The 13439-nt window shown below is 55.9% G+C and overlaps 2 protein-coding genes across 2 annotated transcripts; one reads left to right on the forward strand and one right to left on the reverse strand.

The window, feature by feature from the left end:
• LOC308530172 (metallothionein-2A) lies at positions 1-1660 on the forward strand. The gene is made up of 3 exons (XM_081106655.1): positions 1-902; positions 1146-1211; positions 1420-1660. Exons 1-3 carry the CDS (start codon positions 875-877, stop codon positions 1509-1511), a joined length of 186 nt encoding a protein of 61 aa, XP_080962781.1. The 5' UTR covers positions 1-874; the 3' UTR covers positions 1512-1660.
• Positions 1661-11408: 9748 nt separating this feature from the next.
• Positions 11409-13238, reverse strand: LOC308530406 (metallothionein-1E-like). Its single transcript, XM_081107023.1, has 3 exons — positions 12959-13238; positions 12350-12415; positions 11409-11658 (listed from the first exon to the last, which is right to left on the reverse strand). The coding sequence occupies exons 1-3, from the start codon at positions 12984-12986 to the stop codon at positions 11567-11569; spliced, it is 186 nt and encodes a 61-aa protein (XP_080963149.1). The 5' UTR covers positions 12987-13238; the 3' UTR covers positions 11409-11566.
• Positions 13239-13439: the final 201 nt, after the last annotated feature.

Raw genomic sequence — 13439 nt, forward strand, 5'->3', positions numbered from 1 at the left:
GATGAGAGAGAATCATTGATTCTTTCTCATCATTGATTGGCTGCCTCCTGAACACCCCACACTGGGGATAGAGCCTGCAACCCAGGCATGTGCCCTGAAGGGGAATCTAACCATGACCTCCTGGTTTATAGGAGCCACGCCAGGCGGGGCAATTTCCTCCTCTTGAAAATAGGAATGACAGATGGTCCCTACCTCCCAGTGTTGGTGAAAGGAGAGCTCCCACAGAACTGGAAGACTACCCTTCCTATTGTTGCCAAAGCACTGCATATATAACGGGTAAGATATGTCAATAACCGTCCCACGGGTTTCATATGATGCTACACGGTGATTAAGCCTTGACACATACAAAGAATTTTTTTGGTAATCTGTTTTCACTTCCAACGGATTATTTCTCCGAGCAGGATCCCCAGAATCCGCTTTCAGGCTCTCTAACCACTAGGGTTCAAGTGCGGGGCACACGGGGTGTGGGGAGCGAGCTGCCCCGAGGTCAGGGCGGGAGGTCAGAGCCGGGTGCTCGGCGCACGTCCCAAACGCCTAGTCACAGCTCTGCACCCGGCACCCCCGCCACACCTCCCCCCCCCCTCCCCCCCGCGCGAGGTCGCCCGGCGCGCACCCAGGGAGCCTCCGGGCAACGGCCGCCTGGATCCGTGTGCACAGCCCGGTGCGCTCGGCCCCCTGCGCCCGCCGCCACCTCTGACTCATCGAGGGGCGTGTGCAGGCGGCGCCCGGCACCGGCACCGGCGGCTTTTGCACTCGCCCCGGCCGCGTCCCGCTATAAAGGAAGCCTCCGCGCGCCCCGCTTCACAGCGCTCCCGAAAGCTCCAGCGATCAGTGCCACCTCTGCCCTCGGACTCCAGTCACCGTTCAGCTCGCCATGGACCCCAACTGCTCCTGCGCCACCGGTAAGTGGGCCTGGTCCGGGGCTGGGGATGCCCGGTGTCCTGCTCCTTCTAATCCCTGGGTTCCAGGGTACGAACAGCTCTTAGAGCGGCCGGTGCGCGTTTCTCCACGGTCCCGCCGTCGTACTGACCGTTGGCTGTGGATCTGGGTTCGTTGTGGGTCTGGAAGCCTCTAACGCAGGCTCCCGGCACCCCTTCACTGGTTGGGTATCCGGGGACCATTCTCACCTGTTTTTCTTCTTGCAGGTGGTTCCTGCACCTGCGCCGGCTCCTGCAAATGCAAAGACTGCAAGTGCACCTCCTGCAAGAAGAGTAAGTGCAATCTTCTCTTCTGCCCCCGACGTGCCCCTCCCGCCCCCACCCTGCATGCCCTCCGCCCCGAGGGGAATTTAAACAGGGCAACTGCCGCCCCTAGGGAAGGCGGCACCTCCTCCACCGTGGCCCCTGTTGCGAAGGACGGGATTTCTTACTGATCTTTTATCCCAAGCGCTCACCTCTGCCGCCGCCTCTCCTCCCCCAGGCTGCTGCACCTGCTGCCCCGTGGGCTGTGCCAAGTGCGCCCAGGGCTGCGTCTGCAAAGGAGCCTCCGACAAGTGCAGCTGCTGTGCGTGATGCGTGATGCCTGATGGAGAGCCTGCTCCCGGTTGTAAATAAGCCACGTGTATAAACCTGCATTTTTTTGTACATCCCTGACCCGTTTGCTACATCTTCGTTTTTATTTCTATAAAACACACGAATGACAATAAAAGTTGTTGGCTTTATTCGGAGTCTGTTTTCCTTGGCGTGGGCACCAGGGCTGGGTGTGGGGGTCTGGATGGGAAGTGAAGGGACCTGGGTTGGGGAACGGAAGTGTTGTTATTCCCTAACAGCCTTCAGGCAAGCCAGGTGGCCTCCCGGAGGGGGCTCAACGGCCATCGGGTGGACACAGGATCCCCTCTGTGGTCACGACGTTGATGGCACAGAAACTTCTCCATCCAGAATGCTCATTCCCTGCGGTTTCCCGGACCCACTTCGGCACCTCATGGCATGGAAGGCTTGAAAAATCTATAGAGTACCTTACTTGCTTGATCCTGACATGGGCTTTAAAATCTCCCTTTGTAGTGAAGAAATTCCCCCTAATCCACCCCAGACCTACATATTGGTAAATAATAATTACTATCAAATGGCATAAAAGAGCAACACAAGCCACATTTTTAGATTCAAGACACATTTTCCATAGACAGAGAACAGATATGTGAGATTTTAACACGCTGCACACGGCTCATCAGAAGGGTGCATTGAGACAATTTATAAATCCCCCCAAAGTGTGGACCTCAAACACCTGGAGTACCACTGTCCCACTTTGAACTTGGTTCTGAAACTTTGCAAGTTCCTCCGTCGGGCAGGCTCAACCCTGGCCCTCCTCCAAAATCCAGCTCCTGGCTGTTTGAAACCAGCAAAGTGCCTAGGGATTTGGAGCGAATCACCCAGGCTTCTTTTCTCAGAGGGAGGGGTGGCTGAGAATGGCCCCAGGGGAGGCACCCTGTCCCCCAGTCACTCCCATCCCCACCCCCACCCCCATTAGCCTGTGCAGGGTGATGTCAGGTTCTGCAGTTCAGAAGCAGTGACTTGTAATTAATGACAACGGTTAGTCCCCCCTGGCTGTTTGTAGAAGGAGTTGCTATTTGATGTAAAATCAAAGAGAAAGACAGGTCACATGGACCAGGAGTCAGGACCGTGCTTGCCTGCAAGGCTCTATGTGAAGAAGCGATCACAAGAGCCAGCCTGTGCCAAGCGCATGGGTTTTGGTGTCATGCAGCCTGGTTCACAGCCTACTTTGCCACAAGTGGCATGTCCTGCGCGAGTCGCTGAAACTCTCTGAGCCTCCGTGACCCCATTTGTAGGAAGGAGATTATATTTCTAAGGGAGGAATAAATGATAGTGTCCTGGCTCCAGGGTAGGCTTAATAAGCAGTGGCTGTTATGATCTGTAGGGAGCGGCTATGGGGTCAAGCCTCGGACTGACGTGTGGCAGAGCCACATACAAGTCCCAGCTTGGAGGGCAGAGCCCTCCTGGCACAAATAAGCTTGACCTTACAGTCCTCGCTTGTTCCTAGGTAGCTAAGGGGCTGTGGGAGGTTCAGCAAGTGCTGCCAAAACAAGGCTTGAGGAGCAAAATAGATTTGAAACTTGCAAGGACATTGCAAACATGTTGACCACTCCCCTTGCTTTGCTTTGTGTGATCTGACTATAAAATAAAGCTTCGGCTTACAGGCTGGGCCACTGTTTCCTCATCCAGGCACAGTGATCCTACCTGGCCCCAACTGTATTCTCTTGTCTGTCTTCTTTAATCCTTCACCGCCCCTCCCCAGGTTCACCCCTGGCCGTGCTGAACTACGCTCCAGGTGGCTTCACTCCCTGGCCACTGCGAGCTGGTCACCGTGTTACTGGATGCTCAACCCTGCCTCCCACAAGGACAGCCATTTGTGCCCCTGGCTGGAGAGATCAGAAACAGCGGAGTGTTCTTGCCACTAATGCCACTAAGCCAGGTTCCAGCATCCTCACCTTCCCTGGGAAATGTGTGTGCGGAAGGTCTTGGCTGAGGCCATGATGCTGCAATCTGCCTGCAGTGCATGTCCCACCTGTGTCACTTAGAGCCGCGTGACATACCCTCTGTGTGGCTCAGCCTCCTTCACTGTCAAGAGGTAAAGTAAGCCACATGGGTCAGAGGAGTGAATGGGTTTGTACGGATACAGAACCCACATGAGCTCTGGCATGTGGGGAGCGGTCTACAATACTAGCTACTTGTCTTATGACTGTTCTATGTGGCTGAGGGGAAATAGATTTGCCTCCAAATAAGCCAGGGCTGGTGAGCCAGGCTGTGTGTCCCGTGTTGTCCACGAAGACGTGACCTGCAGACCAGAGTCCTTCACTCTTCCACCAAATTGTGATCGGCACAGGAAATGTCCAGGCATGAAGAAGATGCCCTGTATCTCCTCAGAAACCCAAAGAAACCTGCCGTTTGTAATTTGAAATGATTCCTATTTTCTTAAATATATTTACATGGAAAGCCGACTATTTTACCACTGATAGCAACTATAAAATGTGAGACACTGGAGCTGGCCAGACGATTCTCATGTTATAATAATAACATCATAATTATATGACTATTACTATAATGCATATTTATATTATTAATCATTACGTACATCATTAGGGTAAAATCTATATATGTCACGTGTATTGCTGCCACAGTGGGTGAGCTGGCAGCTTGCTCTGGCTTAAATGGCTTCGAGCCTTAGAGAAGTGTTGTCAACAGACCCCAGCCACAGGCTGGTGATCCAGGGGTCTTCTTCCCCTTCCCTCGGAAGCCTTGCTGGAATCCACCGAGTGTAGAGATTCCCAGCTATGTCACCGGGGGCAAGTGATTAGCCTTTGTGTGTTGAAATGGTCCCATTAGCAGAAAGGGCTCGTACCTACTAATAGAAGTATTTCCCTTATATGGCTGTTGTGAAAGTGCAAAGATCCAGGGTGATGAAAACATGACGGGCCACTCACTAAGTGCTGCGTCATCATCAGCCGGGAAGCGGGAGAACAGTCCTCTTGCAGCGATATTGCGGCAGGCAGTTAGGCATGAGCAGAGCAAGGACGATGGGCCAGGCACGGAAGGCCGCCAGGGCAGAAATCCCTGGGTATCTAGCAAAAGACAACTATAGGGTGGCACCTCACCCCCAGGGGGACCTTTCCTCCGCTAGCCTATCACTGGCCTTGAGGTTGGGACCCCCTGACCTTTCCTCCCTAGAAATAACCTCTAGGCCCCAGTTGTATTTTGGCGCCAGGCCCAGAAGAGCAGCAAAACCAGACAAGCCACCCCATGGCTGGCCTCAGGACCAGCGGCATTGAATAAGGACCCCCTGCCCTGGCGCCCACCAATCAATCCGTGCAGACCCGGACCCTGAGCGGACACCCCTGGAAAGCTGCTGAACATTCTATGAAGATCCTCTGAATCCTTCCGTAGCCGGAACTCAAGTACCCAGGTTGCTAAACCCAGGTCCCCTGTGGCCCCACCAGTCTAACCCCTGGTGCCCTTGCCGCTGCTACAACAATATCCCAAGCCAATTCTTCCCATCACCTGAAATGCTGCCTCCTGTGGGGTAGCCAGGCTTCGGGAACCTCTGGGTGGGGGGTGTACCAGCAGGCTGTGGGGAACACTAGCATTTTCTGCAAAGGCCCTGACAAATGTGCCCATGGATCCCCCCAGGGGAGACTGGAAGGGTGGAAGAAGGCAGGGGCCTGTGCTAGCCAGGTGCATTGTAGCCCAGAAAGGGGGTTGTAGGCCCAATGTGGGTTGGGGTGAGGGGGAGGAGAAAAAATGCAGGTGGAAGGCCAAGGCCCCATTGCACACGGTCCTCTGCACACAACTCCCTTTCGTTTCTCCCCTGTTCCTGCCAAGTCATGGACAGCAACGGGAGGGGGTGTTGCACACGGGCTCTTTGCCTGAGGTCAGTGGCAAGGGTTCAAGGGGCGGAGAAGATGGTGAGGTCACAGGGGCTGGATTCCAGTAAGAAGGCCGTGGAGATCAGAGCTGGCTGCCCCGGGTGGAAAATGGGGAAGGGTCAGGCCTGGAGGCTGGATACCGTGCGCCACACGGCACACAAGCCGCTCGGCATGATCAGGGGCCAAAGGTGGGGCCCGCGCGGTGCGCACGGAGCTCAGCGGGGCTGGTGGAACAGTGCACCCCACCCAGCCAGGTGCGCTCAGCCCAGACAAGGACGCAGGGAGCCGCGTGGTTCGGCGGGGCGGGCACAAGGGACGGGGTGCAAGAGCCTGAGCTGCGCCCCGGCCGCCTCTTCTGGGCATAAAGTGAGCGCGCGGGCTCCTGGGCGCCACCACGCGGTGCACCGGCGCAAGTGCCCCTTCTCCTCTTGCTTTGCACCGACTGCCTCATCTCTGCTGGAAATGGCCCCCAACTGCTCCTGCCCCGCTGGTAAGGAACCCGGGCTCTGGACCTCAGGAGGCCGCTTACTCACCCTGAGGGAGAGGAGGGAGGATTTTGAGCTTGAGAGGAAGCAGACGCCTTAGAGAGAGAGCAGCTTCTGTGCCTTCTCCCTGGCCAAGGGCCCTCATCCTGTTGGAGCATTTGCAGCCTCCCAGTGGTTCCTGTTGGAGAGGCCTGAGGGTCCAGGTTGTCCTGCTCCACATCATCGGGTGTTGGGGGGGAGGGGTTGCTGCTGGCTCAGGACTCTAAGATGTCCCTGCGGGTTGAAGGCAGGGAACAGTGTGTCTTCTGGGCTGAAGACATAAGGTCCTGGCCCCCAGAACTGGGTCTGGAGCGGGGGGCCATCCCTGGGGGGTAAGCACCCCCTCCCGTTGCTGTCCATGATTTGGCAGGAACAGGGGAGAAACGAAAGGGAGTTGTGTGCAGAGGACCGTGTGCAATGGGGCCTTGGCTTCCCACCCGCATTTCTTCACCTTGCCCCCCCCCCCCCCCCCCGCCATTGGGCCTACAACCCCCTTTCTGGGCTACCCTGCACCTGGCTAGACAGACCCTTGCCTCCTCCCACCCTTCCAGTCTCCCCTGGGGGGATCCATGGGCACATTTGTCAGGGCCTTTGCAGAAAATGCTAGTGTTCCCCACAGCCTGCTGGTACACCCCCTCCCAGAGGCTCCCGCAGCCTGGCTACCCCACAGGAGGCAGCATTTCAGGTGATGGGAAGAATTGGCTTGGGATATTGTTGTAGCAGCGGCAAGGGCACCAGGGGTTAGACTGGTGGGGCCACAGGGGACCTGGGTTCAGCAACCTGGGTACTTGAGTTCCGGCTATGGAAGGATTCAGAGGATCTTCATAGAATGTTCAGCAGCTTACAGGTGTGTCCGCTCAGGGTCCGGGTCTGCACGGATTGATTGGTGGGCGCCAGGGCAGGGGGTCCTTATTCAATGCCGCTGGTCCTGAGGCCAGCCATGGGGTGGCTTGTCTGGTTTTGCTGCTCTTCTGGGCCTGGAGCTAAAATACAACTGGGGCCTAGAGGTTATTTCCAGGGAGGAAAGGTCAGGGGGTCCCAACCGCAAGGCCAGTGATAGGCTAGGCAAGTGGTCGGCAAACTGCGGCTCGCAAGCCACATGCAGCTTTTTGGCCCCTTGAGTGTGGCTCTTCCACAAAATACCATGTGTGGGCGTGCATGTACAGTGCAATTGAAACTTCATGTCCCATGCGCAGAAGCCGGTATTTTGTGGAAGAGCCACACTCAAGGGGCCAAAGAGCCACATGTGGCTCGCGAGCCACGGTTTGCCGACCACGGGTCTAGACAATCTACAAACAATAAATCAAGCCCTGCTCTTCAAGGTCTGCCCATTTAGAGAGTGTAAGTGCTGCCCAATCTCAAGCGACCGGTGTGATGTCACTGACGCAGAGTTGGGAAGAGATACCCTATTACACAGCGTTTCCATCAGTCAGATAGGGTAGATGTAAACCATCTCAAAAACATGGATCAGGGATCAGTAAATAATAGCCTACGGGCTACACTGGGCCCAAGGCTTGTCTGTGAATGGCCTCAGAGTGATTCTACATTTTGAAAGGGTTGTATACATAAATAAACAAATAAATAACCCTGGCCAGTGTGGCTCAGTGGCTGAACACCATCCCATACACCAAGAGGTCACTGGTTCGATTCCAGGTCAGGGCAAATGCCTAGGTTGCAGGCTCCCTCACCAGCAGGAGGTGTACAGGAGGCAGCTGATGGATGTGTCTCTCTCCCTCTCCCTCTCCCTCTCCCTCTCCCTCTCTCTCTTTAAAAAAAAAATAAGTAAGTAAAATAAATAAATAAAAGACTATGCAACAGAGACCACATGTGGCTTTCGTCTCACTAATGAAAGCAAAACTATGAATCTGCGTTCATCATATAGGAACTCATTCGGCCCCTGCAAGCCATAGATAGACCGGTTACAGATACAACAGTTTAGCAACAATCGATGAATGCATTCTGTGAGAAATCAATAGACTATAGGGACAGTGTCAAGTACAACGAAGAGTAGTGCATATTTTGTTGTTGTTTCTAAATTGTGTTATTTTTTCTATGTGTCCCCTATATTATAATTTGTAGTAAGTGTATGTACTCATGTGCATGAACACACAATTCATTTGTATTGATCAGTGCTTGTCACAGGCCCAGCACAGTGGAGGTGCCCAGGAATGAATCAATGAACAGCCCCAACCCCACGGTTCCCTTGCCCCTGAACCCTCTGTGGCTCCCCCTTGCCTGGGAAATGATCACGCAGGCTGTCTTTTCCATCTCCAAGCCTTTCCTCATGCTCTTCCCTCCTGCAGGATGGGGTGGGCGCGAGGAATGAGAGTCCATGGAGCCCGGGGCCTTGTGCACATGCGCTCTTGAAGCAGTTTCCCTCTGGGAGAGCTGGCCTTTGGGGAGTTGACCTTGATTTTTCATCCGTACCAGGCCCCACTCCCTGTGCCCTGTAAGGCTCTGAGGCACTGCATCTGAGTGGCACAAACTTGGAAAAGTGAGTTTCCCAGGCCTGAGAGTAGCAAGCCCAAGGGCAGGCGGGAAACACCTCATTACCCAAAGAAAACCTCACCAGGGCGGGTCTCACAGGCCCAGGCAAGAAGTAACGTGGCCCAGGATGGGAGGTGAAATCCAGGCGCTGTCCTGGGCTGCCTTCAGAGTCTCAGAGCCTCTGGGTGTCCTTGGTGCCCTGGGAAGCCCTGTGCCCCTCCAACATCTTCCCCAGACTCATTGATCACCCGCAGTGGGACTGAGCTAAGGATCACTGTTGGAGGGTAAAGGGGAGGACCCGGGGGCCGAGCATGGAAAGGGGGCAGGAGCAAGGAAATGCCATAGGGTTGAGGTGCAGGAGCCTCAGGCCTGGACTCAGGGCCCAAAGAATCTGGTGGGGCCATGTGCCTGTGACCAATGTCCTTGGAACTCACTCTAGCCCACACTTGAATTCCAAAGGGGACTATCTGATTGGCTGAGGTTCCCTTTGCTGGCCCACTCACCACCAATGTCTAATCCACCTGGCCAACAAGTGACCATGTGGATGAATGGATGGATGGGGTTTTCTCCTGGGCTTCTGGGCAGACTGACCCGCACCCTCTTCCCCAGGCTTCCACACCTCTCTCTGCCTTAGCTGCTTATCCCAGAGTCAGTGTGACTGGAGCTGTTCTCCGGGAGGCAGAAATGGTCCCTCCCACTCTCTGCCCCAGCTCAGCAGCTGCATCTAGAAATGATAAATAAATGCTCCCTGAACTCCACGGGGATTTGAAATAAGTCCTCCTCCAGCAAAGAGATTGGATCTTGTTTGTATGTTACCTTCCCTCTCTCTGTGTGCTCAGCACAGTGATTTACATACAGTAGGGGTCCAATAAATGCTCCTGGCGTCAAATACAGAGCACTTACAGATCGCCTCCTGATCCTCAGGCACATGCCTGGCCGAGAGGGAAGTAGCATTTACTAAGTCCCTAGCATGTGCCAGAGACTGTGCTAGACACACTTCACCTCGCAGCAGCCCTGTGGAGGAGGCACGATTATTGTACCCATTTTCAAGATGAGAAATGTGAGGCCCAGACAGGCCACAGAACTTGCCTAAGCAGTGGAGCTCTGCTTCCAGCCAGCGGTGGTTCCAGAGACGGCGCATTTAACTGCCTTCCAATTAAAAAAGGTATTAACTTCTGGAGTTAAACAAGGCATTCTGATGCAGCCATGTGAAAGTAGAAAAATGTTATTGTAAATGAATCTCTCCAACAGTCATCCATAATGGTCGTGCCCCGCCCACCCGTGGGGAGACGGGGCTTGGGGACAGAGTGATGATGTCACTTGTTTGTCAGGGCAGCGGAAACACCGTGTCCCCTTCTCTGGAGAGGCTTGGCAGCTGCGGTCCCCGAGGGTGGAGTTGCGAAAGAGCCAACTCTGGGCACGTTTGTGACCTTGGCACCCGGACTTCCAAACAGGACCGAGCCATGACCCTCTCCCGCTCGAGCCCCACGGGGTCCGTGCCCAGCTGGGACGCCAGCCCCGAGACACAGGAATAGAAACAGGAGCAGTAAGCATTGCAGTGTGTTTTCTGGGGCTTTGTTTGTTCTAGAGACCTATACCTGTATAAGCTGTGATAGGCTTGCAACTTCAGTGCATTGTAATCTCTGTAAATGTGGAATCATGATAAGAATGCACTAATGTATGCGGGCTGTACATTTAAATAAATAAATAAATAAATAATAAATCAATAACATATTCTGTCAACATTTATTTGCTCTACAGCGTGAGCTCCCAAGGAGGCGTGGGGCATCCCCTCCCCTAGGTCCGCTCTCTAGGAAGCCTCTTGTCACACGTCCTGCAGAGCAAGCCTGCCTGCCACAGACAGGAAGCGGGTCCCTCCAGGTGCCCTCAGCCACCAGTGCCCACGGCCACATGGGAGGGGTGATGGCTTCAGAGACCCCCTGGGGTAGGAACACTTCCTGGCAGAAGCCCCTTTCATTTCACCAAATGACTCCCTGTGACCCTGTCCGTGGGCTGCAACCTTAGGTACTTGTTACATATACAGGTCCCTGCCCGGCTGGTGTGGCTCGGTGGGTGAGCATCAACCCATGAATCAGGAGGTTGTGGTTTGATTCCTGGTCAGAGCACATGCCTGGGTTGTAGGCTAGATCCCCAGTAGGGGGCGGGGGGGGGGGAGCGGGTGCAAGAGGCAGCAGATCCATGATTCTCTTTATTGATGTTTCCCTCTCTCTCTCGCGCTCTCTCTCTCTCTCTCTCTCTCTCTCTCTCTGTCTCTCTCTCTCTCTCTCCCCCTTCCTCTCTGAAATCAATAAAAATATATTTAAAAAAAATACACACACACACACACCCCTGGCCCATCCTACATCTCAGAAACCAGGCAGGGGCTGGGAGGGGGTGCAGGTGGTGGCTTGTCGCCCTTTCCACCCCGCCCAGTGATTCAGCCAAGGAACCAGGCTGGGAGTCATTCCTATGAATGAGGCACATGGTCTCTGCTCCCCTCTCCAAAGTGAACTTTAGCTACACCCCTCACACACGGGCCCAGACATGCTGGCCTTCTACACCCCCCCCCGCCCCCCGCCCCTCCCAGTGCTTAGATCTCAGTGCCAAGGCCTCTCCACTCAGGCCCACCCCAGCACATCCTGGATTACATTCCGTCTCTCCTGTGCGGTGACTATCTCTCCCCAGCAGTCTGTAAACTCCCCCTCACCTCACACCCACAGCCCATTGCCTGTGTAGACAGTAGGTGCAGCATAGGTGGCTACCAAATGAATACGCACAGTGGCACAGATACACACACAAAAAGGGCAGGGACCGGTTAATTCTAGAAGGTGGTAGAGGAACCACTCACAACAGAGAGAGCGCTAAGGGCAGGCCAGACAGCAGCAAGGGATTCACCTGCCCCATTTCCCTCGCCCCACTTCCTGTGCAGACTCCCCACCTCCCCCCAAGGCAGGTTCCCTGACAGCCCAGTGGAGAACCAAGCCCCGTATTCCCAGAACACCATCAGGAACATGGAGTCAGAAGAGTCTCAAAACGTTTATTGTCATCCAAATATTTCATACAAAAAAGGACATAGTAACTGGTTTAGGGTTTATGAAAAAAAATATCCAAAAATGCAGGTTTGTAGACATTTCTCTATTTACATCCGGGAGCCGGCTCTCCCCGCGTCACGCATCAGGCATCACGCACAGCAGCTGCACTTGTCGGAGGCTCCCTTGCAGACGCAGCCCTGGGCGCACTTGGTACAGCCCACGGGGCAGCAGGTGCAGCAGCCTGGGGGGAAAGGGCAGAGGGACAAGTCAGCACACATTACGGGCACCTCCCTGCCCAGCAGCAGGCCTGGCACTAGCTACCCCGCCAACCTCAGAGGAGCTTGAGTTTCAGATGGCAGGTGGGAACCTTTGGAAAGGGTCCCACCCCTAGGAAAAGGCTGCTCTGCCATCCTGGGCCCAGACAGGTCAGAAATCGGAAAGAGGCAGTGCCAGGGCCTGGGGGTACGGGGGAGGGGGGGTGGTGGAGGTAGAGGGGAAGGCAATGGAGTCGGCCCCCAGCCTCCTAGGACCATACAATGAAGTGAGGAAAGTCCTCAAGACGAGGGAGGGGGCAAACCCCGGCTGTGCCCAGGAGGGTCCGGAAAGCTTTGGGCTGACTCTAGGGAAAGGGCTGCACCAGCAGGTGGGAGAGACCAAGTTCATGTGCATAAAGGCTCAGGAAACGGGAGGGGTCAGAAGGCTCCATCGTCAGGACACAGGTTCTAGCTGGGGCTCCATCCCCGACACTGTTTGCTGACCCCCCTGGACCTCAGCGGCCCTTCTAGAAGGAGAGGTTAGACTCCACGGCTCTCTCGGCTCTGGTTCTGATCCAGTGGCTGGGGAAGTGGGGTCCGCGGGTGCCTGCTGAGCTCTGGGCTCCCCCCCCCCCACTCAGTTCACCCCCCAAGTTCCCAGGAAGGGCCCTTGCTCACTCTTCTTGCAGGAGGTGCATTTGCACTCTTTGCATTTGCAGGAGCCGGCGCAGGCGCAGGAGCCACCTGCAAGGAGGAGAGAGATGAGCAGTGAGATGCCCGAGGCAGGAGACACAGCCGTCAATAACCATCCCGCCCTGCCCCTCCTCTGTGCCACCGGTACTGGGAGCTCCTTTCCCACTGCGGGAAGTTAAAGTCAAGCTTCACTCTCTTTTCGTCCCAGGAAGGTAGGTCCCCTCCTGGTTACCCCAAAGGGAGGTCCCAGGCTCCACACACAGCCCAGACAGACTGGGGCTGGGGCCCGGGTCCTGTATCCTCAACTGCCAACAGGCAGTGTCCCCACCGCCCATCAAGTCCTGCACAGAACACTGCGTCCCAGTCCAGCAACACCCCTCCCTCCCCCGACCCACTGGTTGCCCGGGAAGACAGCAGCCTTGGGCCTCGGTACCCTCAACTCTCAAACAGAGGCAAAGGGCGACGGGAAGTGCTCTCCGCAGCTTGGCTAGGAAGGACGCACTGCAGCCATAACCAGATACCCCTGCTCCACCCCAAGGCCCCCCGTCCTGTGCCTGGGAAAGGGGCATCCAAGGCCCAGTGCCGGGCGCTTACCAGTGGCGCAGGAGCAGTTGGGGTCCATTTCGATCAGCGGTGAGACCTGAGATCCAAAGCGAGAGAAGAAAGGGCACTCGTTCTGGTCCAATGCGTGGTGGCGCGGAGCAGCCCGCGTGCTGCTTTTATAGCCCAGAAGAGGCGGCCGGGCGCACAGGCCCCGCCCCGGCCTTGCACCCCGCCCGCCCGTCGGCTCCGTGCCGCCCGCAGCGCCCTTGGCCGGGCTGTGCGCACCTTTCCGGGCCGTGCGCACCGCTTCCCTGGGGCCTGACCTCCGAGCGCACCGCGGGGGCTGCACACGGGGCCCCCGATCACGTGGAGGAGCTGGGTGCCGGGCACACGGTGTCCCAGCTCCCGGGCCCTGCCCCATTATCCCCAGGGGGGCAGCCGCCCCTGTTCCCGCTGTTCCAGGAACTCAGCCCGAGTCCTAGAAGTCTGCCCCACCCCTCGCCCCCTCGTCTGTGTCTGCAGGTTCACCCTT

The sequence above is a fragment of the Myotis nattereri genome (assembly GCF_964212035.1).
Source record: "Myotis nattereri genome assembly, chromosome: 15".
Classification (NCBI taxonomy): domain Eukaryota; kingdom Metazoa; phylum Chordata; class Mammalia; order Chiroptera; family Vespertilionidae; genus Myotis; species Myotis nattereri.